The sequence below is a fragment of the Lutra lutra genome, chromosome 4 (assembly GCF_902655055.1).
Source record: "Lutra lutra chromosome 4, mLutLut1.2, whole genome shotgun sequence".
NCBI classification, from domain to species: domain Eukaryota; kingdom Metazoa; phylum Chordata; class Mammalia; order Carnivora; family Mustelidae; genus Lutra; species Lutra lutra.
Window position 1 is genome coordinate 195975828 of NC_062281.1, and position 27845 is coordinate 196003672.

General features: G+C 61.1%; 1 protein-coding gene across 4 annotated transcripts in view; it reads right to left on the reverse strand.

The window, feature by feature from the left end:
• The window catches only part of PRDM16 (PR/SET domain 16), a 299784-nt gene that overhangs the window by 126191 nt on the left and 145748 nt on the right, over positions 1-27845 (reverse strand). For all 4 annotated transcript variants that reach the window (XM_047727114.1, XM_047727113.1, XM_047727112.1 and 1 more), the window contains exon 3: positions 25728-25778. In XM_047727114.1, coding sequence (XP_047583070.1) covers positions 25728-25778 — 51 coding nt within the window. The remainder of the gene's footprint in view (positions 1-25727; positions 25779-27845) is intronic.

Here is a 27845-nt window from a genome sequence, read left to right on the forward strand (position 1 = left end):
GCATCCCTGGAACCTGGGCCTCATGCAGCCCCCAAGGAAATGTGTGACGAGATTTTCTCATTTCAGGAGAGCGCAATTGCCCCATGTGGGAGGTCATCAGTGTTTCTTTTAGGAGACTCGGGGCTCCAGGGGCTTCTGTCCTTATCCGCTCAGGCTCTTTGGTGACAGGAAGGGAAGGCAGCAGCAGCCACAGCGGAGGCGCTGGGCTTCTGGGGGGACGTCGCTGCTCCAGGCTGCAGGGGTCGGCTCCCCGCCGTGGGGGCCCGGGCAGAAGCCTTTGGTCCTGTCCACCCCTCCTGTCTCAGCCTTCTTCCCTCTGTGGCCCTGTCTCTGCTCTGGGCCCCCCGGGGGGACCCCTCCAAGCCCCCAGAGTGTGTGACCGTGGCTCCCCCACCATAGGTCTCCCTGGGAGGGAAAGGCTCAGCCTCGGTCTCAGAAGTTCTCACTTGTGTCCCTTTCCCTCCAGCTGGCTGGAGCAGGACAGAGCCCTGAACCAGAGGTCAGGCCGGTGTCGCAGGAGGCCAGCCCAGCGGGCGGTCTCATGAGGCTACCAGGTAGGGCAGCTCGGGCCGGCGAGGCCCTCTGAGGGCCACCCCCTGCCCCCTGCCCGTCTTTAAGGATCCGAAACGAGCTCATTCACCCCTGGGTCCAGCTGTGTCCTGGGCTGCAAGAGGCCTGACCTGGCTCTCCTCCCCCGGCACCTGCCAGCAGGGCCCAGTCTTCCCCCTGTGGAGATGCTCCCAGCCCTCTGGGTGGACGGCGGGGCTGCGGGGCCAGGTCATCCTCTGCAGTCTGGTAGAGGAGGTTCCCAGGGCATGCCCCGTGCTCTGGGGACCCAGGTCTGCTCTGGTGGCTGCATGACGAGGCTTCCACTCCCACTCTCTTTGCGAAGGCAGCACAGAGAGAACACAGAGCGGGCCGGGCTCCGGGGGCCTGACTGTAGGACAGGGCGGCACGGGCCTGGCCCTCTGGAGAGCCGACGCACACACAGCGTCCCTCCACACCGCTGTGGCTGCACACGCCGGGGGAGCCACATCGGGAGACGCCTTGGAAGTCCCGGCCGGTGCCAGCGGAGCAGCCCAGACAGTCCACGCTGCCCAGGGTCCACACCACCGTCCCCACCGAGGACGGTGTTGGCCTCCGAGGCTGCCTTCCAAGGCACGTCTGCGCACGCGTGGGAGAGGGTCTCTGTGGTGCTTGGGGCACCCTGGGTGCACGCGGCCCGGGGCCAGTGCTCCGTCCCCACCTTCCAGCGGGCCCGCGCATGCAGACACACCCACTTGCCCCACACACCCCCGCGGGCCCCTCCTGCCACCCGGTCCCAGCCTGGTTCCTGTCTGTCTGCTGGTCATTGTGCACAGTGACCACAGGGCAGGTGACAAATGGCTGGTGTCAAGTCCTGTCATGCCAGTGGGGTCCTGAGGGAAATGGGAGAGGCTCTCAAAATGGTTTTATTACCAACCTGTGGCCACAGAGATGATCAGTCAAACTGATTGGTGATGGCAAACACCGGGAGAGAGAGGCAGACGCCAGCCCCAGGGGCCGAGGGTCAGGGGCGGGGGGGCGGGGGCGTCCGGGAGAGGACGGCGTGTTAAATCCTGAACTTGACCGCAGTTCAGGCCCCGTTCATGTGCCCGTCCTCCTGCCGTGGCCACAGGTGGGAGACCCCTGGGGACAGGAAGTGCCAGATTGGCACCGGGGGGGGGGGGGCGTCCGTGGGGGAAGGGGGCTTCTTCCTTCGTCAGGCAGAAATGAGAACCTGGGGTCTTTCAGGAAACGGGGACCTCATCTGCCGCGGCTTTGTCTGCAGACCGGAGCGGGCGGTGACGAAGGGAGCTGGCCCGGCAGACACGGCCAGCAGCTTCTCTGGGACTGAGCCCCGACCTTCCCGGAGGCCAGGGCCTGGAGATGGCTCCCTGCTCACGCTGCCCAGGACAGGATGAATCAGACCTTTCTTAGGGAAGTGCCTCCCGCACAAGGACGTTTTAGTCAGACATAATTGCAAGGAAAAATAAACCTGCCTTAACAGAAAACAGCTTTCCAGTTGCTTTCTCCCGGCCTTGAAGCCCTTTCAACTCCAGGTTTTGGCAAGTCAGGCCTGTGGGTAATTGTCAACACGGTACTGTGTCCAGAGACCAAAGCCAGCGGCACGGAAGTGGCACCCGCAGCGGAGAGGGGCCGGGACAGGGCCCTGCAGGCACGCGTCCCCGCTCCTGCGCATACACCCTCTCGGGCGTGGTGACCACAGGCAAGGGGGACTTTGTGTTGGCCACAGTGCAGATGGCTCAGCAGCCCCGCAGAGGCTCGGGGCCCGAGCACGGGGAAGGCGGGCCTTGCGGGGAGCAGCCCGAGACCAGGCACCGTCGCGGGGATCTCCTGGTTTGGGGCAACCCCCTGGCGCCTTCTGGGCTCCGCCTCCTGATTCTCCTGTCGCCCCTGGAGAAAGGTCACCCAGAGTGCTAGGGAGGCCCCATGGGGGCCCTGGCCGCGTCCTTCCCCAGGGGCCCAATGGCCGACTTGATAGCCCTGCCACGTGGGCATGCGGCACAGCTGTGCCCCAAACTGCCCCTTGAAAGAGGGTCTTCGCCTGGAGCAGAACCGGGAGCCTCGGCCCACGTGGTCACGATCGAACCCCCCCTGGACAGGCTCCACCGGATTCTCCTCTTCCTTCCTCGGCCTCCGCCCTTCACAGGCTGAGGGGTGAGCAGGGGCCAGGGACAGGCAGCTGTGGGCAGAGGCTCGGGCCGGGGTCTGCCGGGTCCGCAGGACGGGGCGCTCCCTACTGTCATTGCCGCAGTCCTGCTGTTCCTTTGCGGGAACTTGTTACCAGACCTGTCAAGCCCTCGGCCGACAGGCTGATGTGAGTCCCTTGGCTGGGTTCTGGAAGACTCGGGCTCATTTGCCAGGCAAAATTAACGAGGAAAGAAAGACGTAAACGAGATAGTAATTTATGACTTCCACTGGGCGGCTCTGCCTGCTCCCCACGCACCGTAGCCCGTCTTCTTTGAAACGACACTCCTCCCGCCGAGGACCGGGCCGGGCCGCCAAGCAGCCGCCCTCGGGGTCCCCCAGCCCGGACGCGCAGGTTCCGCTTTGCCTCCCTTGGGGTTCCCAGCCCTCCGAGCGCCGGTTTCCAGCCCAGGCCACGAGAGGCAGACCCACAGCATCCCGACCATGGGCCCGGTGGCCGGCTTCCCGAGGACCCGGGACCCAGGCCGCGATGCGCCTTTTCCCTCCCGGCCCTCCCCGCCCCCCAGGCCCCCCAAAACACAAAGGAGAAGCACGTAACGGGAAAGCCGGGCCTGCGGCAGCAAAACAAGGCCTTCGTAATGGCCACCGAACTTGCTGGGTGTCAGTCTCGCTACGTTGTGCAGACTCTGTAATAATCACGCAGCTCGGAGACAAGGCCTCTCTCCGGCAGGAGCCACTGTGACAGGGCCTGCGAGGCAGGTGTGACTATAATTAGCTATTGTTTGACTATCAAAAGTCAGGGCTGATTAAAGCCACTAAGCACAAGTGCACTATTTTATTTCAAAGAATATTATGAACTGCACGCTGGGTCCTTTCAGAGGAGGGCCTTCCTTCCGCAGCGGCTAAGAGCCCGTGCCAGCAGTAGTCAAACGCAAAATCTGCATAAAGCTTCAGGGTTTAATTCAAGCAGAGACCTTTCATTAGGAATGTGTTACTTTATGAAATCTGGTCGCCAGCAAGGGGAGAAAAATGTGACTTCTTAAGAAAAGTGAATGGCACCTCTTTGGTGATTAACCCGGGATTAATGGAGGTCCCCACTGCTCGGTGTAAGTCCGTTTTATTGCTAATTCATTTAGGTACCATTTCAGATGTGCCTGATGAAAGTTACCTGCCAGGGAGCCAGGTTTTGGCAAGCGAGGATAGCCATTACGCTCAAATCCCCGGCACACTTTTTATTAGAGAAGCTTTGAAAAGTGTCTTGTGTGAGTCTTTCTTTCCCTTTCTTTTTCAGGGACTTTTTATTTAATGTGCTCAATTAGTTCAAGATTCGGATCCCGATTCATTATTCGGAGGCTGAAGTGGCGGGCTCACCTTTAGGGGCTCTCTCCTCGCTCCCCACGCCCCACCACGGGCCTGTGCTCGGGCACCGTGTACAGACCTGTCACCCCCACTCGCCACGGCACTGTGGCCAAGTACCCTTGGTCCTTCCAGGCTCTGGGGCCCTAGAACGCAGCCCTCTGGCCCCCAGGGGGCCCCCACACATGTTCTGAGAAATTGGGGTTTGGGTGGGTGGGAGGTGGGTTAGGACCGGCGGAGCCGTCTCACCCCACCCCTGTCCAGCTCTGGGACCTCTTTCTGCTTCTGGAAGGGCGCTTTGCCTCATCTTTCCATTCTAAAGGCAGCCCCTCCCACGCAGGCCCTGGTCCCGCTCCTGGCAGCCCCGGCCCTACACATTTCGGGTGCCAGGCGGCTCCTCCCTTCACATCCGGGTTCGGGGGTCATCCCTGCCCCACTCCCAGGGGCTGCAGAGGGGAGCTGTAGCCCAGAGGAAGGGGTGGGCCAGTGTCCACAGCTTCTCAGTCCCTCGTCTCTTCCCAAAATTTTATCGGAGTCTTCGTTTGTCTTGGGGGATTCGAACAAAGCGGCAAAGCACATGCGATAATACAAAACACGACTGTTGACGATTAGGGACATGCTATCCCGTTTGCTGTGAGTTGTTCCTTTCTCATGGAAGGAACAGATCCCCAGTTAGGGGGAGTCCTGCTTTGGCTGGACTCTGCCAGTCTATGTGGCCCCACGTGGCCCGAACAGCGAGGGTCCCCAGCGTTCCCGGACGGGTGCCCTCTCCACCCCCGCGGCCGGCTCGCCACTCAGGCTCCGGCTGAGAGTCCTTCACAGACACTCGGATGGCCTGATGCGCCCTGGAAACTCCAGTCACGCCCCGGCCATGCGAAGGACCCGCCGGTAACGAATGAGCTAACCAACTTCCTCCCTTCCTTTCTTCCTCTCTATTTCAGATTCATTCATCCATTTTAGAAAGAGAGGAGAGAGGAGGGACAGGAGAGAGAATCCCAAGCAGACTCTGTGCTGAGTACAGAGCCCGACGCGGGGCTCAATCCCACGATCCTGAAACCAACCGCAACCTGAGCCAAAACTAAGAGTCGGAGGCTCAAACAACAGAGCCACCCAGGTGCCCCGCGACCCACAGCTTTGTCAATGCTGTTCCCCACGTTATTCCGTGCCCCTGGGCCTTTGCACATTCTGTTTCAGTTTAGGAATGTCCTCTCTGGGACAATCACTGATCACTTACTGCTCTGCCTCTTAGGTCCTGCCCCCTGTGCAAAGCTTCTGCAGCCCCTGCCCCCCACCCGCAGATGGCCTGGGGGTTCCTTCTTCGCCCCCCAGGACCTGTGAGCCCCATGTCAACTGACTTTGTATGAACCCCTAGACAGGAAGGGCAGGGCCACGTGGGCCACACAGGCCTCGTGGCAGGCATAGTCAAGGAAAAGTGGATGAAGTTGTGGGTCCGGGAAGACCCTGCCCAGCCTGGGACTCGGTCTAGACAGCAGGGGTGCAAGGCTCTTCCCAGGAAGGCCCACAGTCAGCAGAGACCGCAGTCCTCTCAGAGGAACACAGGCGTCGGCCCCCCGCCACGTCTGTGGGCCATGACTGGTCTGTGGGCCCTGACCCTGTCCTGCTCAGTCCTCGGCACAAGCCCATAAGGATGACACGGCCCCAGGACCACAGTTGCTTCTGTGCAGCAGGAGAGAGGCCCCTCTAGTGGCAGACCCCTGAGGCTTTGGGGGTGACAAGCCAAGGTCAGAGGGCCTAGGATGATGGAGCTGGAGACCCGCATCTCTCCCACGACCATTCCTTGCCCTCGGGGGTCAGCGCAGGGCAGGGAACTTTGGCCTTGTTCCAGCCCTGGAATGCCAGACCCCACCCCCCACTGAGGCAGCAGCCAAGGGGTCCCAGCTTGGGGCCTCCCAAAGATCCAGGCCTCACAACAGGAGCTTCTGAGTCTCCCTCAACACGTGCCCAACAGAGGACTTGGAGCCAGCGTGTCTGCAGTCATAAACCCACTCTGTTGCAGGGTGAACCGTGAGTGTCGCCGGCCACAGGGAGCTAAGCCCCAGGACATGGGGTGTCCTGAGAACTGGCCCCGAGCCCAGCACCCTGCCCGACCCCTGAGGGCCAGATTGGGATGTGCAGAGCAGCGGGGAGACCAACAGCCTGGGCTGGAGGAACCAGACTTCGTGGGCGCTCATGGGGAGCCCCGCTCCACTCACCCTGGCGTCCATTCCTCTGTGTCCTGACAACTGCGAGCAAGAACACATCCAGGTCCTGACCAGTGGAGCCCCCACCTCTGCAGGAGGGACCTCTTGTTCCTGCCTCCGGCCTGGCTGGCCGAGCACGGCACACACAAGGTGACAACAGCATCTGGGGCCTCAAGCTCTCAGGCCTTGTAGGATTCACCCTGAATGAAGGCGACAGCCAGAGCCCCCTGGGTTTAAGCACTTCCTGGGCTCTGGCCATCTGCAGAAGCCTCTGGGAGCTTCCAGAATGTGCCAGCCTCCTGCAAACCATAGGGGCACTGTGCCCCAGCGTGGGTAGCCCCTGGCCAGACAGTTGTTCCCCTGAAAAAGCAAACCCACAAGCAGGGGCGCCGGTGGCGCTGGGAGGGCTTGTCTTGTGCAGGGGTGAGGCCAGGCGCCAGAAGAGGATCCTCAACTGTCCATCTGCAGCGCGGGCAGCAGAAGGTGGCGTGGCTTTGGAGAGGTCTGAGAAAGCGGGGGGTCTGGGTGGATCCAGGGAAGCAGAGGAGAGAAGGGGACACTGGTGCCCTGGGGCTCCTGAGGGCTGGTGGCCATGGTGGCCTCGTGTGCCCGAGGGGCAGAGATGGGCTGACCCTGGCCCAGGTGAAGCCAGAGTTGTCCTTGGCCTGTCCAGCCTCATGGGTCTACCTCCAGCTGACCTTGGGGTGCAGCCTGGCCTTGGCCCAGAACCAGAGGCAAAGCCCAGCTCTGTGCAGGCCAAGACAGGTGTCCCCTGTAATCTGCCGGCTTGGTCACCAGGCCCTGGGGCAGTTCTGAGCTGAGACTTCAGTATCCCCTGGGACCGGGCCTGGAGTTGGTCAGCAGTGACTTTGGAGCGAATTCTTTACCCCAAACTTCCCTTTGTCACTTTTCTCTGCAACGAGAGACCCCTGGGGGCTCCGCCAGGAAGAGAAGGGCTTTCCCTGAGTAGCCAGGCAGCCACCAGGGACTCTCCTGGCCACGAGCGACCCCAGACACCTAGCCAGGGTCGGCGGATTCAGGAAGGCCCCCGGCCCCGACCCCGGGCTCTGTTTCGCTGTTGTGGGGGTGGGCAGCCTCCGAGACTTACTGTTCCTTCCGCGGGAACCTGACGCAAGGGGATTGGCCTTATTAATTCTGACTCCAGACCTGCAGGTCCCCACCTGGCCCTGGGGGCCCTGCCAGGGCCTGAGAAACTAGGACTGCTTCCCCTGCCCTCCCCGACCTCCGCCCTAGCTCCCTGCAGCCTGGGGGCAGGCACTAAGTCCACACCATAGCCTCCCCAGGCCTGACCATCCGGGCCCGCCGCTGCCTTACCTGCTCCACAGTCTGAAGGTCAGCCTTGACCTTCGTGAGTCCTAGGAGAAGCTTCTCCCTTCCCTTTTGCTTATCCCAAACCCCACCTGAAACCTGTACTGGGGTCTTCTGTTCTCTGCCTTGAAATCAAGAGGTCAACAGAGCAGCTGGTTTGGCCAGTGGGGACGGCAGAGCCTGTGTCCCATCTCCCGTCCCCTAGAGGCACTGGGGGCAGGTTGGGGGGGGGCAGGTCCAGGTCATCGCTGATGGCCCTGCCCCTCTAACATTCTAAGGATATTAGGATATCCCAGCAACCCCAGTGGACTCGGGTCGGGGGGGGGGGCCCAGCTCGGCCGCTGGTGTCCCAGTTGTCACCAGCCAGGTAAGTGCCCCGGAGGCATGGTTTCTGCAGAGGACTATGGAGATTTCTGCGCCCAGAGCTGACCTGTGCTTTCTGGGACCTGCCCAGGGAGCGGGGACCACAGTGCCTGCCCACCGCACAGCACCAGCCTTGTGACCCACGTCTCCGACAGGGCCCCCTCACCTCCATGGCCTGCCCCCCACAGCCCGGACCCCCTGTCCCCATAGCCCGTCTGACAGTCGCTTGTGAACGTGTGTGTTCATTATCTTGCCACTGCTGTAGCGTCTCCCCATAGCTCACTAATTAAGGGGGTCACAGTCGAGAGCATGTTTACCCAATAAGCTTTATTTTTAATTATCCTAATTGCTCAGAGACTGACAAAGCCTCTGCTCTTCTCTTTCACTCAGTGGGTGAGTGGACGACAAACATACTTGCACATGCCCCACCCGGTGCTCCCCGAGGGGCCGGGTCTGTGTCCACAGCAGGGTCACGTGGCTCATGCTTGGGGTCGGGTGCTTACGGGGGCTGCTGGGCGTACACCCAGGGTCTGGTCACTGTGTGTCCACACACGTGTGCAAACAGGAGCCACAGTCTGTCCGTCTGAGGCGGGAAGGAGGGCGGACACCTGCTAAGGTTAGTGTGAGTCGCCTCGCGGACACGCGCGTCGTCTGTAAATGGCGGGCAATCCCAGCCCTGGCCTAAACGGGACCTCAAACCAGTCTGGCCTCCTTATAGGGACGTTCACTTCCGGCTTAGCTAAGAACGAATGTCAAGGTCCTTCATGCTGGGTCTCTGCCTCCGTGTCCACTCCCCGCTGATGGATGGGCTGGTGACCTGCTCTACCCCCGTTTGTAGGAGGAACAGAAGCTCGGGTCCCCCAGGGGCCAGTGGGGGCCAACCCTTCCCTTTGGCCAGTCTGTGAAGCTCACTCTTGTTTCTGAGCAACTCTGAGTCAAAAGAGCACAGACACCTGGGGAGGCGACACTGGGCAGTTGGGGGGAGCAGTCTGCTGGGGAGAATGGGCTGCCGGGGGAGGGGATGGTCTGACGGTGTGGGAACAGCCTGCCAGGGGGACAGCCTGACGCAGAACAGTCTGACGGCCTCTCAGAAAGTTAGAGTCAGTGTCACCTTAGGACCCAGCAGGGCCGCAGCTGGGGGTCTGTCCTGGAGAGCCGCAAGCAGGGGCTCCAGCTGACCCATGAACACGTTCACGGCAGAGCTGCTCACCAGATCAGAAGGTGGCCAGAGCTCCAGTGGGCACCGGCGGATGACCCGGGGAAGGAATGGGGGCGGGTCCCCACGGCGGGCTGGGGAGGGGCCCTGACAGGTGCTGCGGGATGCACGAGCCTGGAAGGCGGCCAGGACACCCAGACCCCAGAGCCCACGTGCCAGGGGTCCACCTGTGGAGCCGTCCGGGGAGGCGAAGCCGCAGAGAGAACGCGCGGGACAGCAGCCGCCTGGGGCTGGCGCGGAGCGGCCGCGGACGGTCAGGGGCCCTGTGGGGCCGGGCGGAGGGGCGTCTGCCCAGCATCCCAGCGGCACAAACGGCTCCGAGCCGTTCCCGTGAACTCGGTTAATTGTATGTTTGTGAATTTCACCTCCATGAGAAAGGAGACCCGAGGAAAAGAGGCGTCCCCAGGGCCTGCGGCCACCACCGGCCCGGCCGCACGTGCTCGCAGCTTCTCGCCGGCTCCGGGAGGGAGGCCCCGAGTGCATTGTTCCGCGGGGATTAGGGCCGCGGCGTCCCCCGGCCTCTTCTTGCTGGCTCCCCCGGCGTCCGGCTGTGCCGGGCAGGCCTGCCCGTTCTGTGCAAGTTTCTGTCTCTTTAATAAAGATTAAGATGTCAGAGGGCCAGCGTTGCACAAAATCCCACTTTTATTAACTTCTCATTACCAGCTGAAGGGCAAAGCCCATTCCCGAGCTTCTGGAGCGGCGCGGGGAAAGTGCTTATTAAATACACGTTTATGACGACTGGGGCCTCGGGCAGCGCGCGCTGACTCAGCACCTGGGCCGCAGGCCTCCCTGGTGGACGCAAGACAACGGGGACCTCATGCCAAGAGTGACCGCACAGCCAGGCCCAGGCTGGAGGGGACGGCCCAGAGCACAGTGCGGAGGGAAGGAAGGGTCTCAGCTGCCTGGGCGGTGCGCGCAGTGGGAGGGTGGGGGTCCCCACTGTGGTGAGGGTGTCATGATGAGGGAGGGTCCCAGGTCCACACTGGGGACTGACCGCCACGTGGACTGTGCTGGCCCGATGGCACGCCATAACCTCCCGCAGCCCCCAGCCTCGGCCTCCCTGGATGACCCAACAGTTGACATGCTCTGGGCCTCGGGAAGGGCCTCTGGTCAGCTTCACCCCTCTCCCCTTCCCAGAAGCCCCAGACGGGTCCCCTGAACCCCAGGTCACCATGTGCCCTCTCATAGGGACACCTGCCGTCCCCACTGCCCGCCTGCCTCCCTCAGCCCCCCGTCCACGCTGTGGTCCCACAGCCCCACACGAGGGCTGTGGGGGGATGTCCTTCCCGCCTCTCCACCCTACTGGTCTTAGTCCCCAGAGCTGCTCAGGCTTGGGCCCGGCCCCAGGGGCTCCCAAGCTTGTGAATCCACATTGATCTTCCCACCCGATGCCCTTCTGGGACATCTGTCTAAGGGGCATGTCACAAGTAAGATGTACCGACCTGACATGGCCGTTTCTACCTGTCCCAGTGCCCACTCCCTCCTCCGGGCTCCCCCTGCAGAGACCAATGGCTCACCCCGGTCCCCGGAGCTGTCCTCTGGCCCCTCGTCTTCCATCGACTGAAGCCTCTCACTCCGGAGTATCCCCGATACAGCCATCTCCCCACCCCAGCCCTTGACTTCCCACACCCCCCTCCCCACCGGGCACCCAGTGACTGGCCGATGCACAGGACCCACAAGCCCCTCCACGGTGCCCCTCCCCGCCCACTCCTGCACTCGGGGCCTCAGCCGCATGCCCTCTGCCTGTGATGCTCTGGGCCTGGTCCCACTAGGTCTCGCTCCCCTAGGCCTTGGGGAGCTCCTCCAATGCCCCCAGAGGTGCCCTGGGGACACCTGCCTGTGTCCTTGTCCCGCAGCCCCGGTCTGCCCACCCGCCGGCTGGTCGCTTGCAGCCGCTCCCGTGCTGATGGCTCTGTATTGAGCTTTATTCGCCTCTTTGCTGAGTTACAGACTGAATGTTTCTGTGCGCCCCCAGGTCATACGTTGACACCCTAAGCCCCAGGGTGACGGTGTGTGGAGGTGGCACCTCTGGGAGCTGATGAGGTTTAGATGAGGTCTGAGAGGTGGGCCCCCCTGATGAGAGCAGAACCCTCGTAAGACAAGACGCTAGAGGGCTTCCTCCTCTGCCCATCTCTCCCTCCCTCTGCCGGTGGAGGACACCGCGAGGGGACCCCCGTCTGTAAACCGGGCAGAGGGTGCTCACCAGACACGGAATCTACTGGGGTCTTGCTCCTGAACGTGTAGGCCCCAGAACCGCGTGAGAGAAAGTTCTGGGTTTAGGCAGCCCCATCTGTGGCTGGGCCCACCGAGGGCCGTGGGGCCTCTGTTCCCAGCCGCAGCTTGGAGCCCATCACCCCCAACCTACAGTATGCGGTGGGTCAGTGCAGGCGCGCACGGTGCTTCCAGTCCACGGCAACGCTGGGTGGCAGTGTGGCCGAGTCCTCCCCGAGCGCCCCATCTCGTCCGCTGTTGTTGCCCCGGTATCACTCGTGGGGGCCTCACAGGACCCCCTGCGAGGGGGTCCCTGGCAGTGCTGAGCCAGACTCCCCCATGCTAACAGAATGACGCTGAGCGTCTATGAGGAAGAAGGGAGCCCTGGGTCCTCGGAGGCCGGGACCCACTCAGGTGAGCAAACACACATTCGTTAAGCAAAAGGACACTTGTCGAAGGGCATCACGTCCTACTCCTCGGGATACAGAACCAGATGACCCGACTCTAGGCCCTGGCTCTACCTCTCCCAGCGGTGTGACTCTGCTAGGTTGCTTAACCTCTCTGTGCCAGTCTTTCGCAGCAAGGGTAAGTGCCCAAGGCAACATCAGCCACTTGCACAGGCAGACCCCACACTCAGTCTTACCCCCAGAAAACACCCTGTAGTGTGGGGCCTTCAATTCAGCTATGGGGCAGTGGGGTAGACGGCTCGGAAAGGAAAGGGAAGGAGACTGCGGGCTCTCTTGCACTGGCCCTTCCCGTCCGGCTGCCTCCTGGCCCAGGATGCCAGCAGGACCGGCCCCTTTTGGCCAAGGAAGCCAAATAGGCTGCAGCCCAGCCCCATGGGGGACATTTCTGGACCGGGTCCTGGGAGGATGACACTGGCTTTGAAGGAAACGCCCCGTCCACGGGGCCAGCCGTGCTGTCGCAGGCCCGAGTCCCCGGCTGTCGGTGGGGGGCACCCAGGCAGGCCTGCCCAGGAGCCCGGCTGGTGCGGAGTGCGGGCCTCACCCGGCCCGGGGCTCGGCCGCCTGTGCTCAGCCTGTTTACCCAGGGGGTGAAAAGGCTCCTGTGTAAATAGACTTCGCAAAGCCCTGTGCTTTCTCACCGCTACGGCTTTCTGAACGCACATTATGAATTGGCGGGCTTATCGGGAGGGCCGTCTGGCAGTTAAAAGATGTTTCCCCGCATTGTGAGGCTGCATGGAAACCGAGTCATGTCAGCCCCAAGGACAAAGGAACTCAAGTGTTTGAAATGCAAAAATATTTTGACCCGACTACATCATTTTTCAAAGGAAAAAAGTAATTCACGGCTCACAATTCACCTGCTATCTTGCAGGAAGTCCTGTATTTCTTATTAACTCCCCAAGGCCTGCTTCTCTGTGTGAGAGGTCATCTTGGAGGGCCAGTGTGTGAGGGACGTTTATGACTTTCCTTTCCGTCTCTTCCTGTTGTTTTTTCTTCTAGCGCTGGCTGGTGTGTGTGAGTGCCCGCCTGTGCACAGCTCCTGGCCTTATCTCTGGGCTCCTCCCAGACCAGAAACTCGAGTGGGGTACAGAGTGTCTGCCCTGGGTGGCTGGGCCGGAAACCAAGGTCCTGAGAGGTTAAGTGACCTTCCCCGGGTCTCACCGATTGATGGTAAAACTGGAGTGTCCGGGGTCTTCTGATCCCTCGTGGGGGTCCTCTCCTGGGCTCTTGGCTCCCCCATGTAATAACTGTTTCTGAGTGGGACCTCAAAGACTCACCATCATTGTCACCATCACCATCAACACTACCACTATCATCACCACCATCACTATCACCACCATCAGCTTCATCACCTCCCCACCTTGCTTCCCCCTGGGCCGTAAGCACGCACCAGACGCTATTTCAGGTGGGCTCTGTGCACAGCATCTCAGGTCCTTCCTCGCCACAACTCTGAGGCAGGAGCTATTATCACCCCCACTGCACAGATGAGGAAATCGAGGATAAAGCAAGCCTTGGACAACCTTTTGCCTTCTCGGAAGATCCTTCCACCCCCAAGCTCTTAGAAAGTGCCACAGACACGTCATGGTGGCTGCTTAGCAGCTCTGTGGCAGCTGAACAAAAAAGGCAAATCGTGGGCTTAGCTGAGCAAACCCCAAATGTCCCTGAAGCTGAGTCTGAGGGTCTGGCCCCCAAAGCCGCAGGAACCAGAACAGCTCTGGAAGTGCTCCCCGTGGGGCGGCAGGGTAGGGGCCCTCACCGGGTGCGCACGCCTGAGGCTGTGTCGTCCTGCTGGCAGGGCAGAGAGGTCCCCCCGTGAGCGAGGCAGCAGCCGTGGGGCCAGGAGGGAGGCGCGGGGAGGAAGAGCTCTCCTTGTATGGCATCGTTGGGGTAGGGGGGCTTCTGAGGAGGTGAGTGATGTGTCGGGCTGGGAACCCAGAGCGGGGAGGGCTTTGAGGGATATCACAGTGACACTTGAGGGGCCAAACAGTGATTATTAAGAATCCTGGGTGTTTAATAAGGTGGCCGGGGTGCTGGACGTTTGTTACACTAGTAGGAGGAGAGATGGGAGACAGCGTGCCAGGCACTGATACCGACCGGGAGAGGAAATGGGCACCAGCCCAGGGGGACGTCCCCACATTAGCACCTGCTTCTGGGCAACACACACTTCCCACTCAGACAGCGAGGGAAGTGGACGATCCTAGGGGTGAAAATGCCTGGCTGGGGCCCCCTGGGCAGAGCCTTGTTTCAGAGTCTGGGTTTGGGAGCGTTTCTGCAGGGGCCAAGGTTGCCGCTGCCTACGCGACCTCGGGTGGGCGAGTTCAGCTGTCTGAACCCTAGGGAAAGAGAACCTGTTCCCTGGGGCTGTCCGGAGTCAGCCAGCGCGCTCCAGATGTGGCCCACACCCGCCACCTCGGCCCGGCGCGGGAGCCCAGCGTCGAGCACGCAGAGGTGGCGTCTGCTTTGCCGTGTCCCGGCCGCAGCACCACCTGATGTCACACACAGAAAGACGCAATCGTTGTGCCCCGAGCCCGGGAGCTGTCCTACAAACCCGACACTGTCCGGTCTCTGAGGGCCTTGTCCCGCCTCCTGGGTGGGCAAGCGGGGACAGACACAGGCCTCCCCGCGGGCTGGTTCTCCCTCCTGGAGGACGGCACATTGGCAGACACAGGACAAAGGAGCCCGTCGCCCCCCCAGCTCTCCCTCCTTCCCGACCCAGGACAGCCCCCGCCAAGCCAGACCTTCCTGAAGGCTAATTCGATGTTTTTCTCTACCTCGCAGGTTCCCCTTTTCTCCTGCCTCTGCATTTCTCGTCCAAAACAGAAATACAAAGGGAGGAAATCTATTCAAAATTCCTCCTCCTCACTTTATTCCTGCTTCTCTCTGGGGTGCCCATGCTTCAGAATCTCTTCTGATAATTATCTGCCCTTTCGGGGCCTTGGTAAGCCAGAAGAACCTCGGCCGAGGGAGGCTCAGGAAGGGCCCGCCTGCCCACGGCGGGCAGGACACCCTCAAGTCCACTCTGAACGGGCACCAGCTTGCCCATCCCCGTCCCGCCCAGCGCGGGGGCTGGGGAAGAGCACTTTTATTATTATTTTTGTTTGTTTTTGAGTCTCTCCTTCCTCTGAGCTGATCCGTGATGAACACCACACCAGACCCTCTTTATGTGATAATTTTCCATCCCCGGCAATGCAAACATTTCTGCGGCTAATGCTCTGGGTCTTGGCCATTGCTCAGGAATAACAGAGGCAAGGTTCCAATAGAAAATAATAAGTCTTGCCTTTTATTACTTAATTTATCAACAGTGTAGTGGAGAAACATCTTGTTATCTGGGTAAGAAGAAACCGTTCGCCCACACGGCCTTGGCTGATGGAAGGGGGTGTCAGGCAGAATGATGAATCCCGTTAGCATACAAAGAGGCCGGGGCTGAAGCAGGGTGTTATTCAAAGAAGGAAATATTATTAAGCAAGAAAACGGTGCACTCACCCTGAATCTGTTAAATTAAGAATCCCACTCTTCCCGGCCAAAACCAATTTGTTATCCTCACAATCTCCCCTGTATATAACAGGGGATAAGAAGGAAAAATGGCCCAGAGAAATGACTGCTTCGAATCACCCACCTGCCGGGACACGGCCCAGCCAACACCGCAAGGTGGGGTCACTTCCGCCCGGAGTGGGCAGAGCAAACCGCAGGAGAGGCTCCTGGAAGCGTGCCCCACGACGAGGAGCCGTGTGGATTTGGAACTGTGCGGGGTGGGGGCAGGGGCCAGGACCCCAACAACATGGGCTGCTGAGGCCCCTCAGCACAGGTGACTGGGGTCTCAGGAGGACGGGGACGCGGGGAGAACGAGACCTCGAGGACTTCCAGTTTGTGTCTCCAGCACCCGAGCAGACTCGGTGTCCGTCACTGCTGGCGCCTGTGCATGTGACAAGGTCAGACTCTGAAACCCAGAAGCCCAAAGAAACAGCTCATGGCTGAGTTTCTCCTGTATGCCTCACGGGACTCGCAGGACAGCTCGCCCTATGGTAATTGCCAGATCTCCCGAACTTTCTGGCCACAGCGTTGGAGGGCAGAGAGAGCTGGGGGCTGTCACACTGGCCAGTGGCTGCTGGGTCCAGAGAGGCCCACGGGCCGGGTGGTTCATCCAACGACACGCGGTCCCAGAAGGCAGAGGCTCAGACCTTGGGGGAACGGCCTGCACATGCGCAGGACGGGGAATCCTGACCATGGGGGCTTGTGGCCCAGCAGACGGGAACGGTGCCCACGTCTGGCCGTCATCACCCATCACGGCGGTGGCGACCTTCGCCGTCTGGCGTTGCCATGGGCCAGGCCCGGGGTAAGCTCCCGGACGCCAGCGTATTTCACAAGCAAAACTCCCGGTGCGGGATTCACTTGATGAAACGTGAGACGGCATGTCACAGCGAAGCGTGACGTCACCGCTTCTGCTGATTCCCGGGCAGCCTCCTCCCCCATGCCCGCCCTTAGGCACATGTGACGCTTCACAGAAGACGCGCGTGCGTGCCACTCGCCACTTTTCCGAAACCCGTTCTTGAAAAACTAAGCGTTTTAGTTTCCTAGGAAAGTGGGCGTCAAGTCCGTGCCCATCTCCACGCCCCCGGCGCCCCCCTGATTGACATCCTACGGTCACACGGTCATTTCTTACAACGGATGGGTCGGTTGTGACTGTCAGCAAGTAGCGCCCGTGAGGAATGTCAGGCTTTGCGGTGGGGCCCGGCTGTGCTTTCTGTGGGTCCGGATAAATGTCAGGGTCGTGTGGACGCTGCTGGGGTCGTGTGGACGCTGCCGTGGGACCTCACGGAATAGTTCTCCTGACCCCGATCTCCCTGCCCCACCGACTTGCCCCCTCCCCCCACCCCTGGGAACCATGAATCTCTTCACCATCTCCGTGGCTTTGTCTTTTCCGGAACATGGTGGAGCTGGGGTCACACAGAGCGCGGCCTTCTCAGATCTGCTCCTGTCCCTTGGTCCCACCGACTTTTGGCTCTTCACTAGGCCAGACATCGAAGCCCTCCATTCAGCAGGAGATTGTCCAAATGTCTCTTTGGGGGCCCGGGGCTGGGCTGCGGTGGTTTACCCTTGGCCATCCTACGGGGTCTCCTGAGTCCCTCCCAGCAAAGGGACCTGGGACAACCCCGAAGGCGGCTGGACCCCGCTTTCCCCTGGTGGCTCCGGATCATGGATCAGAGCCCTTCTGGGGATAGGGGGTCGCCCCTCAGTGCTGTGTGCATCCAAGAGGCCCCAGAAGCCTGGGAGGCAGGGGACTGTGCCAGCGAGGCATCCCAATCTTTTCCTGTGTGTTCGCCTCCGTTCTCTATCCGCACACCTGAAGTGACTCTGCCCACGTTACCTGGCACCAGGGAACTGGTCATGGGTCAGCCCCGGTGCCACCTCCTTCAGGAAGCCCACCGTAGTAAAATGCACTGGGGTCCCCGCCTCCGTGCCCTCTGCCACGGGCCCACACGCCCGCCATGACAGGCACCTCCTCCCACCCCGTGCTGCGGGCTGTGGCGGGTGCCCCCTCTCCTTCGGCCATCAACGTGACAGCCGCACGCCCCACGCAGCCCACCGGTCTAAGAACGTCGACCAACATCGAGCAAACCACACCCAGCCGAGCCCAGCCTGCACTGGCCACCGTCACGCGGGTAAGTGAGAATCGGTGAGAACCGCCTTGAGCCCCTGAGTTTGGGGAGAGTTTGTCACATCATTGCAGCAAGAGCTCCGTGACCCGCCTCCTTGCAGCGAGCGCCGTCCACTCTGCGTCCGCTCTCCCTGGACTCGGCTGTGGCCGCAGCCTCGCACTGCCCGGACTCCGACGGGCGTGAGCTCTGGGAGCAGAGCAGAGGAGTGCTCAGGGCACAGGCTAGACACGGTCCCCGGGGACGCTCACTCCAGGGTCTCGTGGGCGGACACTGAAAACTGGCCTCTCCGTTGACTTGTGTGGCCCAGTCAAGTGACTTACGCTCTCTGTGCCTTTGTTTCCTACTCAGTGACAAGGGGACGAGAACCCGTCTGGGGTGATGGCGGGCACGTGAGCCGATGGGCATAGGGCAGCTGGTTAATGGTGACTGACGGCGACAGAGGACCCCAGGGGGGACAAGGTCAGCCCCCGGCCCCTGCCTGCTCTCCTTCCCTCCCCCTCCTCCTGGCCCCGTGTCCTCCCCCAGGGCTCAGCGCATGGTCAGCCCCACAGCAGCACAAACCTCGGAGCTGCTCTGGGAGGCACGTGGGAGGCTAGAGGTTCTGTGGAGGCCGGTGTGGCCCCCCCTCACCACCACACCCACACCCACGCCCACGCCAACACAGGAAGCCAGGCCTGTCACTCAGAGAAGACGGTGAACCGGCTAGCCAGGATGCTGGGGGTCCGCCCCCTCTACACGCCCGGCGAAGACGCCCACTTGCTTGGATGGGAGGTGGCCTCGCCGGTGGGGTGCACGGGACACAGCCTTCCCCGGCTTCCGCCCCCGGGCAGGCCACAGAGACCCCCCCACACACGGGCCCTGTCGTCCTATATCAGGTTGAGAGGTTACCCCAAGGCCTCCCACAGGCCTGTGCCCGGATGGGAGGGGGGCTTCCGGGCTCTGCGAGGGACACCCACGGCGCCTGGCCCCGCGACCTCCCCAGTGAATGGCATCTGAGGGGACTCGGGAGCCAGGCCTCCCTCGAGGCCTGGGGTGCTCGGCACAAGAGAAAAGGGGCCGGGCGGAGGGAGGGGTCGCGAGTGCTCACGGCATCTCTCGCCGCTTTTGCCCTGGGAGGGACGGTCACCGGGCATCTCTGTGGAAAACCGGAAGTCTGCCTCGCACCCAGAGTGGTCACACGAAGGGACAAGGGCAGGGCTTCTCCTCGAGGGCAGCCGCCCCACGCCAGTGACACTGACTTCGCGGAGGGTGTGTCTGTGTGTTTAAAGCAGAAGATGCCACGCAGGCCTTCGAGCGGACACATTTGTCTCTCCCAACAGTGAGGCACAATTTAATTAACTCACCTTTGCACCCACCTGAAGATTACAGAGTTTATCGACACTGCCATCTGCCTCCCATAAAGCCGTAATGTAGATAATAAATCCGCTTCATTACCCGGTGCGAGAGGCGACCTGCTCCAGACGGTCGGCCCAGCACCCCTCCCCCGAGCACCGCCTCGGACACCCTGAGCTTCCGTGCGGTCTCCTGGAGGGCCCTGCCACGGACGCCCCCCGGATTCTGTGCTCTGACCCGCTGCAGCTGTCCCTGGAGGCCCCCGACACTCTCTGTCCATGGCCAGCGTCCACCCGGGCTCCCCCCGTCCCCCCGTCCCCACGCAGACCGCAGAAGCCGCACCCCCAGCCTCCACGGAGCAGGACCCGGTGCCCAGAGCGGTGCCCAGAGCTGTGCCCGACCGCCGTCTTGTTATCCAGCTGGACGCCTCGGGCCAGCTCGGGCGCTGGAGACGGACTGTCTCTCCAGCCTGCAGACAAGAAGCAGGAAATGCAGGAGGCCAAGCTCAAGGCCGAGAACCAGGTTTAGAGGGTTGGGGTGGGTTGGGAGTGGCCCTGGACCTGCCCAGCCTCCCCGGGTCTCCCGCCAAAAGGAGAGGTTCCTTTGTTTACCTTCCGGGGGAAGGCGTATTTCCCATTTCTGAGTCTGTCCTGTGAAACTGATGACGTTTTCTCTGCCTTCAAGATTTAAGTTTGGGCACAAGGTGTCAGCTGGGCGGCTGGCGGGGAGGGCCTGGCCCCAGAGAGGGTCCCCAAGTCACCTGCTCTCTCAGCCCTGCCCGCGGCTGCTGGTGGACCCCGAGGGGGCTCCCGCTGTCCCTCCTCCGGGACCCCAAGCCACAGCCCAGCAGCCTTTCGGAGGCCGATTCTCGGGTGTTCCGGAGAGAGAAAAGCTGACTCTGCTCTCTCTGATGCGAAAGAGAGACGAAACTCAACTGTCTCCCTGCCCCTGGGTGTGGCTCTCAGGCTCTGGCCGTCCTGGGAGAGCAGCGTGCCCTCCACGGCCCGCTGAGGGCCACTGCTCCCCCCGCACCCCCGGGCCCAGGGCCTTCCTGACCCACAGCTCCCCCGCCAGGGCGGGCAGGTGACAAACTGCACCTCGCCTGGGGAATCTGAGCCTTTCAGCTGGTTTTGGGGATCCTCGGGATGGGGCAGGGGCAGGGAAAATGGAATCAACTCAGTTTAAGGGCCTGAAACTGCAAAAAAGGTGAAGTTTCTAACGTCCTTCCCCCCCTCCCCAGCCTGCAGCTGCCCCAAAGCTCACCACAGCCGCCACTGTGGGCCCATTAATCACCCTTATCAGAGCGGGAAGGGGCCCCTGCCCGCCCCCCCACCAGGGACAAGTTCAGGTGCTTCAAGGTGGCCAGAGGTCAGAGTCCACCCTCGAGCCCGCAGAGCCTTTCTGTCCGCGGGGAACGGAGCCACCGAAATCACACCTAGGCCGCCTCTTCAGATAAGCGTTGCGGTTGTGCAATCAGAGGCCTTCGGGAGGGGCAGGAAGGGGGGCCGGAAGCCGGACTCGAGGAGGCCCGGCTGGTGGTGGGCTCGAGACCCGGGCTGAGGCCTGCACCTCCTCGGGAAGGGGAGCGCGGAGGCGGCGCTCTCTGGCATTTTGGTCGTGGCCCCCTACACCTCTCCGCTTTGCAGCCTTTGATTCAGCAAAATCAGGGATGCAAACTTCTTAGGAGTACTTAGTTTCCATGGCAACCGAAGCTGACCTCAACATTATTGTTCTCAAGAGGCACTGACTTTACTATATGTTCATTCACTGAATTAATGGACTCCTGGCTCTTTTATCAGCAGACCCCGAACAAAGGAGAGGGAGACGAGCCGTCAGAGGGCTTTCAGCCAGTGCCCAGCCTTTTGTCCGGGCTGACTGCGTCCGAGCAAGTCTATTCAGCCCCAGATTATCAAAATCAACTCAGGGCTGTCTCTGTGGCAGCTAAACACACTTTGATTTCATAAAGACATAACCGATCCCACATGCAAATTATTAATTGTGGTTGCAGGATTCTGAGTGCTGGGGTCTCCCATGTGATGGGGGGGGGTAAGACGGCGTCTTTGCAGGTAAAATGCGGGTGAGTTACGGGGTGTTGGTGGCTCCTGAGGGTTGCTGGCTGGGAGCGGAAGAGGAAAACGGAAAGGACTGCTAAGGCCGTCCTCACTGGCTCAGGCAAAGCATGAGAAGGACCCAGCAAGGCTTCCCGCCCAACAGAGACCAGTGGCACCCCACGTGCACCCATCAGCCCTTTTTGCAGGGGGGGCTTCTGCATTTTCAGACCTCCCCTTCTTAAGAGGTGCAGAGCCACATCCCTGGTCTCTCCACCACCTTCCCCGGGGCCTCCAGCCACCTCCACAGCACGCCAGAGCCACAGACCCCAGGACGTAGCAGCACACGCATGGCGCGACTTGGCTCTGGGGCTCTGTGCGGAGTTTCCACGGCCCAGCAGCAACACGCTTACACCTTGGGGCGTGTGAGCACAGAACACACTTAGCAGCTGCCTGTGGTCTCCACTCCCACCTTCTTGTCACTTGAAGAGCTGTCTTCCTGGATGCCTTGGCCGGAGCCCAGCCCCCAGCATCCCCACATCCCAGGAGGGATCCCGGAGAGCAGAGGCATCTCCCGGAGGGGGTGGGGGGTGGGCAGGCCGTGGAGCACACACACACAACAGCCAGCGGTGCAGACCACGGTCCTAACATCCAAATAATCATTTCACAAATTAAATAATTATCAATCAATCACCCTGTGTGGACAGTGCCAGGCTGGGCTATCAGATGGCTTTTATGACCTGTAGCATTTTGCACGTAATGATGGGAGAGAGATTTATGGAGCCATCGTGCTCCCTCTTCCAGCACCGGACTTCATTAGCTTTCTTTCCTTCGGACCCCGACTCCCCACGCACCGCTCACACACTCCGCGCCACCCGCCCCCAGTCCCCCAGAGCGCCGGCTAGGTGGCTAGGTGGCACCTTTCTTCTTCCGGTCCTGGCCCTACCGATGCAAATTCCTGATTTTTGGCAGGCTGGGGGCAGACAGAGGAGGGAAGGAGAAGGAAAAATAAAAATAAAAAAAGGAAAAGGTCACTTCCTTTTGTTTGCCTTTCCCTCCAGTTGTACCGTATTAACACGTCCTTCCTTCTCGAGATGGTCAAAGAAAACAAGATAAAGTCGGACAAAGGGAAGGCGGCCGGGGCTAGCGTGTCCCCTTTTCATATCACCAGAGATTAAATCAAAATTCTTTTAGCTGATACCATCTCCCCGGGTGGACTACACTCTTGTTAATGGATAAATTCAAGCCCTCCAGAAAGTCAAAGAATAAATTTAAGCCTTTTGCCAAATGTCTATCCTATCGGATTTTGATAAGAAGGCCATTGAGCCTTAATAATGTCTTCCATCCATTTCCAGCGGGCCCTTAACACGGCTCTTTATTCGTCCCCAAAGCCTCTTCGCTGGGTCTTTTTATTACAGGCCCCCGCGGGCTCTCCAGGGAGCCGGGCGACCCGAGTGATGGATGGACAACTCGCTAGATTATCTCCCGCAGATGTTTGCTCTGCGGGAGCCCCGGGCTTTCCCTCTAAGTAAACAGGCGAAATAGAGTCCGCCCGAGGGAACAGTCCCAGAGGTCCAGGCGCCAAGGCCGGGAGAGGCGACGCAGCACGACCCGCAGGCCGCTGTCCCAGCGACTTCGTGGGCAGCGCGGGCTCCGCGCCCAGGACGCACACCGGGGCGGGCGCAGGAGGGGAGGCGGCGGCGAGCGCGGGCCCCGAGTCTCATCAGCACCAAAGCTGGGCTGCGCGGCCTCCCGCGCGGTGGAAGAAGGCGGATGCAGGGGATGGAGAGGGATGCGGGGCCGAGGGAGGGAGCCAGGACCTGCGGGATGCGAGATGGGGATGCGGGCGACCCCTCCAAGGGGCACCGCTATGGCGGCGGCAGCGAGGGGGTCCCGGGACCCGAGGGGCGGGGCCGAGCCTAGCGCGGCTCACAGGCCGCGGCCGCTGTCACTCGCAGGGGAGCCCCGCCCTGCACCGCTGGCCCAGTAACCCCGGGTTCGAATCCCGCCTCCGCGGGGAGTGTGGGCACAGCCTGCCTCCCTGGGCCTGAGCTTCTGTGCAAAGCGGGACAGAGGGATTCCATGGCGGGTCCAGCAGCCTAGCTCTCTAATGCTCAGAATTTACAACCGGGGCTGCCCCACAAAATATCCGGTTTTCTATACCTGCATCCAACCACTGACTGCGTCAGTCACCATCTGTGACACTTCCCCATGCCCATAAGGAGCAGGAAGCACTGTCACCCTCGGAACGGGATACTGGAGCTGGAGATGTCGGCGGACCTACCCAAGTCCCCCCACCTCCGGCCACGGCCCACAGTGTTTTAAGGCTCCCAAACATGTGGGGGAGGAGAGGCCACGTCCAACCAGATGTAAAACTCCCAAACCACAAAACTCATAAATGGGGTCTACCTTCTCTTGCCAAGGAATTCACTCCACGTGTCCTTAAAACAGTGCCGAGGCACGTGTGGTCCTTGCCGGAAACAGTGCGCGTGCCCGTAGATGTGCACGGCTCTGAGGACCACAGTGATCCGTGAGGCAAAACCCGCTTCTCGGAGGGAAGGTAAAGGGACATTTACTCATTTTCCAGCCTCAGTGCATGAACCCATTCGGCTTTGCGTTTTCATTCCCGTCTCCCTCCTCCTCGCCCTCCAGGAGGGTCTGGGCGTGGAACCGGCCCAGATGGGTCCAGAGCTAAGCCCCAGGGTCAGGTTTTGACCCTCCCATCAGCCTGAACCTGGGCACCCATCCCATCACACTTGAATGGCCCAAATGCTGAGAGTGTCGAAGTTCAGCACGAGGCCAGAAAAATCCGGGGACAACGGAGTTGTGCGGCGGCTCCTTCATGTGGGGAAGGGTGTGCGTGGGGAGCTGGGCAGAGCCCCCTTCCCGGCAGCAGCCTCCCCCTGCTGCAGAGACCTGCGGAGTGATAGGAGGCCGAGGGGCTGGGCAGGGAGTCAGGAGGCCTCGTTCCAAATGGACAGCCACCAGGATCCCCTTTGCTCCGGTGCCTGGGCCCCCTGCATGTCCAGCTGCTGTGAGTGTCAGGTCAGTTGGGATTCTGGGCACAGAGGGCACCTCAGAGCCCTCTGCCGGGCCTTCCAAGGCCCTGTGTTTGAGGGGGTGCCTGGACCAGGCAGTGTGACCGGTGCCGTGTGCGTGGCACCTTCCACCCGTCCCCGAGCAGCTCTCAGGAAAGCCCTCCAACCAGGTCAGCCCGGGCCCGATGGGCTGATGGTTTAGGAAAGGAAAAGCCGTGGTGCTCCAGGAGCAGAGGGGCCGTGCTGGCGGGGGTTCTCCCGGGGAAAATCTCGTCCCGGCTCAGAAGCATCCACCCCTGGCCTCCTCACCATCTTCACAGTTAGACTTGACCTTTTGGCCTTCTGCCTCGACCCTGGTACCCACACCAGACAGGCAACCGCCCATCCCCCATGAATGCATCCCGTCTAAGCTCCCGCCAGTCCGCCCCACTGCTGGGGCAAGTCCCTCTGTGCCACCTGCTGCTTGCTGGTGGTGAGAGAGGAGGATTTCGTGTTCTCTCTGGAGGTCAAGACCCTGGACCCAACTGCAGGGCTTTTTTCGGGGGAGAGGAAAGACTTCAGCTCTTTGAAACACGGGAAAGCTCTTTACAATCTTTTGCTACCTTTCACCTTTTAGGAAAATCCGAGTTTGTTCCCAGAGGCAGAAAGAGGGAAAGGGGGCTGCTGGGAGGGATGTCGTGTTTTGAGGAAGACAGACCGCAGGCCACCATCTGGCCGGACACAGACCCTGGGTTATAGGTGAGAATCGGCTAGAAGATCACCCCTGCCAGAGCTCCTTTGGGAAGTCACTGCAGGGTCAGAAAATGCCTCCCTTCACAGGGTTTTCTCCAAAATCAGTATTTGTAGGGTTGGACCTGGTGAGAAGGGTCAGGTCTCCCCCGCCCCCTTATGGAAGCTGTGCCCAGAGTCCTCAGCTCAGACCATCAAGCCGGGCACGGGGACACCTGGGACATTGAGCGTCCCTTCGCGACGCACCTCGGGCTCCCCCCAGCAGAGGCCGACCATCCCTGTAAACACACATCCCATAATGCAGACGGTCAGACAACCCCAGACCCGGGCACCCTCGGCGGGCCCACTCTCCGCCTCTCCTGGGCGGTGTTTTGAGGACAGTGTGACGAGATAGACCGCTGTCCTCATTCCACTGGAACATGCAGAAGTGTGGGTTGGCTACTGTGCGGGTGTGGGTGCGTGTGTCCTCTGTTGCATGTGTGCGGGGGTGGCCCGGACTGGGTGGGCCCCGAGCGCTGTCTGATGAACGGCTTCTGGGTTTCTTGGTGTTTTTCTGGGCTAGTTCACTCTCTGGATCTTGCCGAGCTAACGTCTGCCACCCGGGGAACCGCCATCAGCCACCGAGAGGGCAGGAGACGCTCCCCACCGTGGACGCCTTTCCTTTCACCTGATTGGCTGCTTTTCGACGCCCCGCCCGGGCCCTCTTTGGGGGCTGTGGACAGCACAGGCTTTGTGGGATGCGCGGCCGACTGCGGTCTTTCCCCGTCTGTATTCTTCTCACTGAGTGTCCAGTGGAGGTGGTCACACCAACGTGACCCGTGTTTATTCACTTCTCCTGCGTCTGCCTGGCCTGCGCATTCCCACGGGGGTGGCTCTCCCGGTTCTCGGGAGCCAGGGCCCCGCTGCCTGCCGACTCCGTGCAGACCACATCCGTCCTACCGTCCCCGGAACCCCCGTCCTGCGCTCGCCTTCTGACACACAACACATCGCCCACAAGCGGCAGGTGGCCCCACGGACCCGGCTGCACGCACACTAGCTGGGGGTCGCACCCGGGCCACGGCGAGGGAGAGGGCGTGGAACCAGCTCTCCTACCTTTTGGATGCAGCCCTCCTGGGACGACACCTCCGCATCCGCCAACATGTGCTGAAACACAAGTTAGAGAGCGGACGTTAGTGTCTGGGGCCCGAGATGCCGTCCTCAAGCTGCGGCCAGTGGCAGACCTTGGGGATAGATCCCAAGTTCTCAGAAACAACAAGGCAAGACCTCATGGCTTCCCTGTAATATGGAGGACGGTGCTTGTTGGGAAGTCACGTCCTTTACCCCAACGGTGTTTCCTTGTTTGCTGAGAACACCAAGGACCCCCCCTCGGACGTCGGCTCCTGGGAAGACAGCTGGCTCCTTGTAGGGAAGGAGACTCTCTCGGCAGCTCCCCCTGGTCCTTAAGGGAAGACACACATGGTACCAAACACCGTTGAAGGGGTCCGAGGAAGGCATTCTGAGACGCACAACGGTCTGCCCCTGTGCCCTCTGACCCCGTCTGCGAGCAGCGCCAACGCACAGGGTCAGCGGGAGGACTCGGGGCACCGTATGGCCCTCATGGGGCATGCAGGCTACCTGGGGAAGTAGAGCCTGGCTGAGTGGCCCGATCCGCCACCTGGGGGGCTGGGGTGGAGGAGGCGACAGGGCAGATGGCGGAGGTGGGCTGGCGGGGCTGTGATCTGACGCCATCTCCCTGCTACTTCCCTTCCCGCAGATCGGGGGGGGGGGGCAGGCAGCGCGTTAATGGTCCCTTTATCCCAGACCCCTGGGAAGTGGATGTGGTTTTTGGAGGAAGCTTCTGCGGAGATCAGGCAGAGGCAGGACACAGTAGCACCCACAGCAGGGCTCGGAAGCACCCTCGGGAGGCGGTGAGAGGTTCCTCCAGCCATGGGCCGTGGGCAGCGCCAGGAGCTCTGGCCTTTCCCTTGCTGCTGCCGCAGGCTCAGGCTAGTTGGCAGAGAAAGTACTAGCCGTTCTGGGTCTTCCTTCCACCGACACTTCTGACGTGGAGCTTTTCTTGGCTCGGCTTGGAGAGCTGTATACCTGCCTGGCGTCTCCTCCTGAAACCACCAAGCTCCACTCCAGGGGGACGGTGTTTCAGGGGCGGGTCCCAGAGTGCTTTCGAAGCTAGGCAAACTGACAAATTAGCTGTATAAACGGGCTTTTCCCTCTTCTGGATCACAAACGCGGGCACGGACGCATCTATAAATCGTAACATCGTTTCCATAAGAACAGAAACCGAGATTGAGACTAATATTTGAAAATCAACACAAGAAATGGTGTTAAACCCAGAGGTTTTATTTACCATCCCCTTAAAATTACACCACCGCTCTCCCCGATTACGAGCCGGGAGCACAGAGCGCCCGCCGGTGCCCACGCAGGCCGGGTGAGGGGCCCGGGCGCGCGTCAGCCCCGCTCAGCTGTGATAACAGTAAGTCATATTTTTAAATGCTGAGAATTCTAAGCAGTTGGGGATTTTATGTTTCTTTTAATAGATTCTGAAATCGTGGTTTGGAAGGTGGTCACACGCGCACAGGGAACGAGTCGGAGAAGGTGAGCACCACGGAGCCTGGCGAGACCCTGGGGCATGCGCAAGGGGCCAGGTCACTAGGTGCTGGCCCGGGGCTGCGGTGGATGGGCTTGTGGGAGGTCGGCCCCGGACACTGGGGACCGAGTCTGGCCAACAAGCGGAGCCTGCATTTCTACTCTTTAGGGTATCTGTCCTTTCCTCAAATCCTGACCCGCGGAGGCTGGTTGGTGGCTCGGTCACCTGGGAAAGGGGAAGAGAGAGGAAGCCGACTGCCCGAAACTCAGTAGAGCTGTGGCTTCCAGAAAGGGGTCGTGCTCACCGACGTTCAAAGGCCAGAGACGGGGTCCACACGCCTGCGAGGTGCTGCCTAGGCCGGCTCCCTAACACGGCCAGCCAGCAGGATAAAGGCCTCTGTCAGCATCACACAGCGTGGGGGACTCCATGTGGGGGTCACGGGGTCCCTGGAATGGGGTGGACCTGCCCCCTGCAGAGGGGGGCACTCGATCCAAGAGGAAAACACCCTGCTTTAACCTCCTGGGGAGTGTAGTCCCTGGGGCGTCGCACAGGCCATGGGAAGCAATCATGGGAGGAGAGCGCCCCACTCCTGGGAACTCCTGAGCCCTGAGTCATGGCCCCTCGGG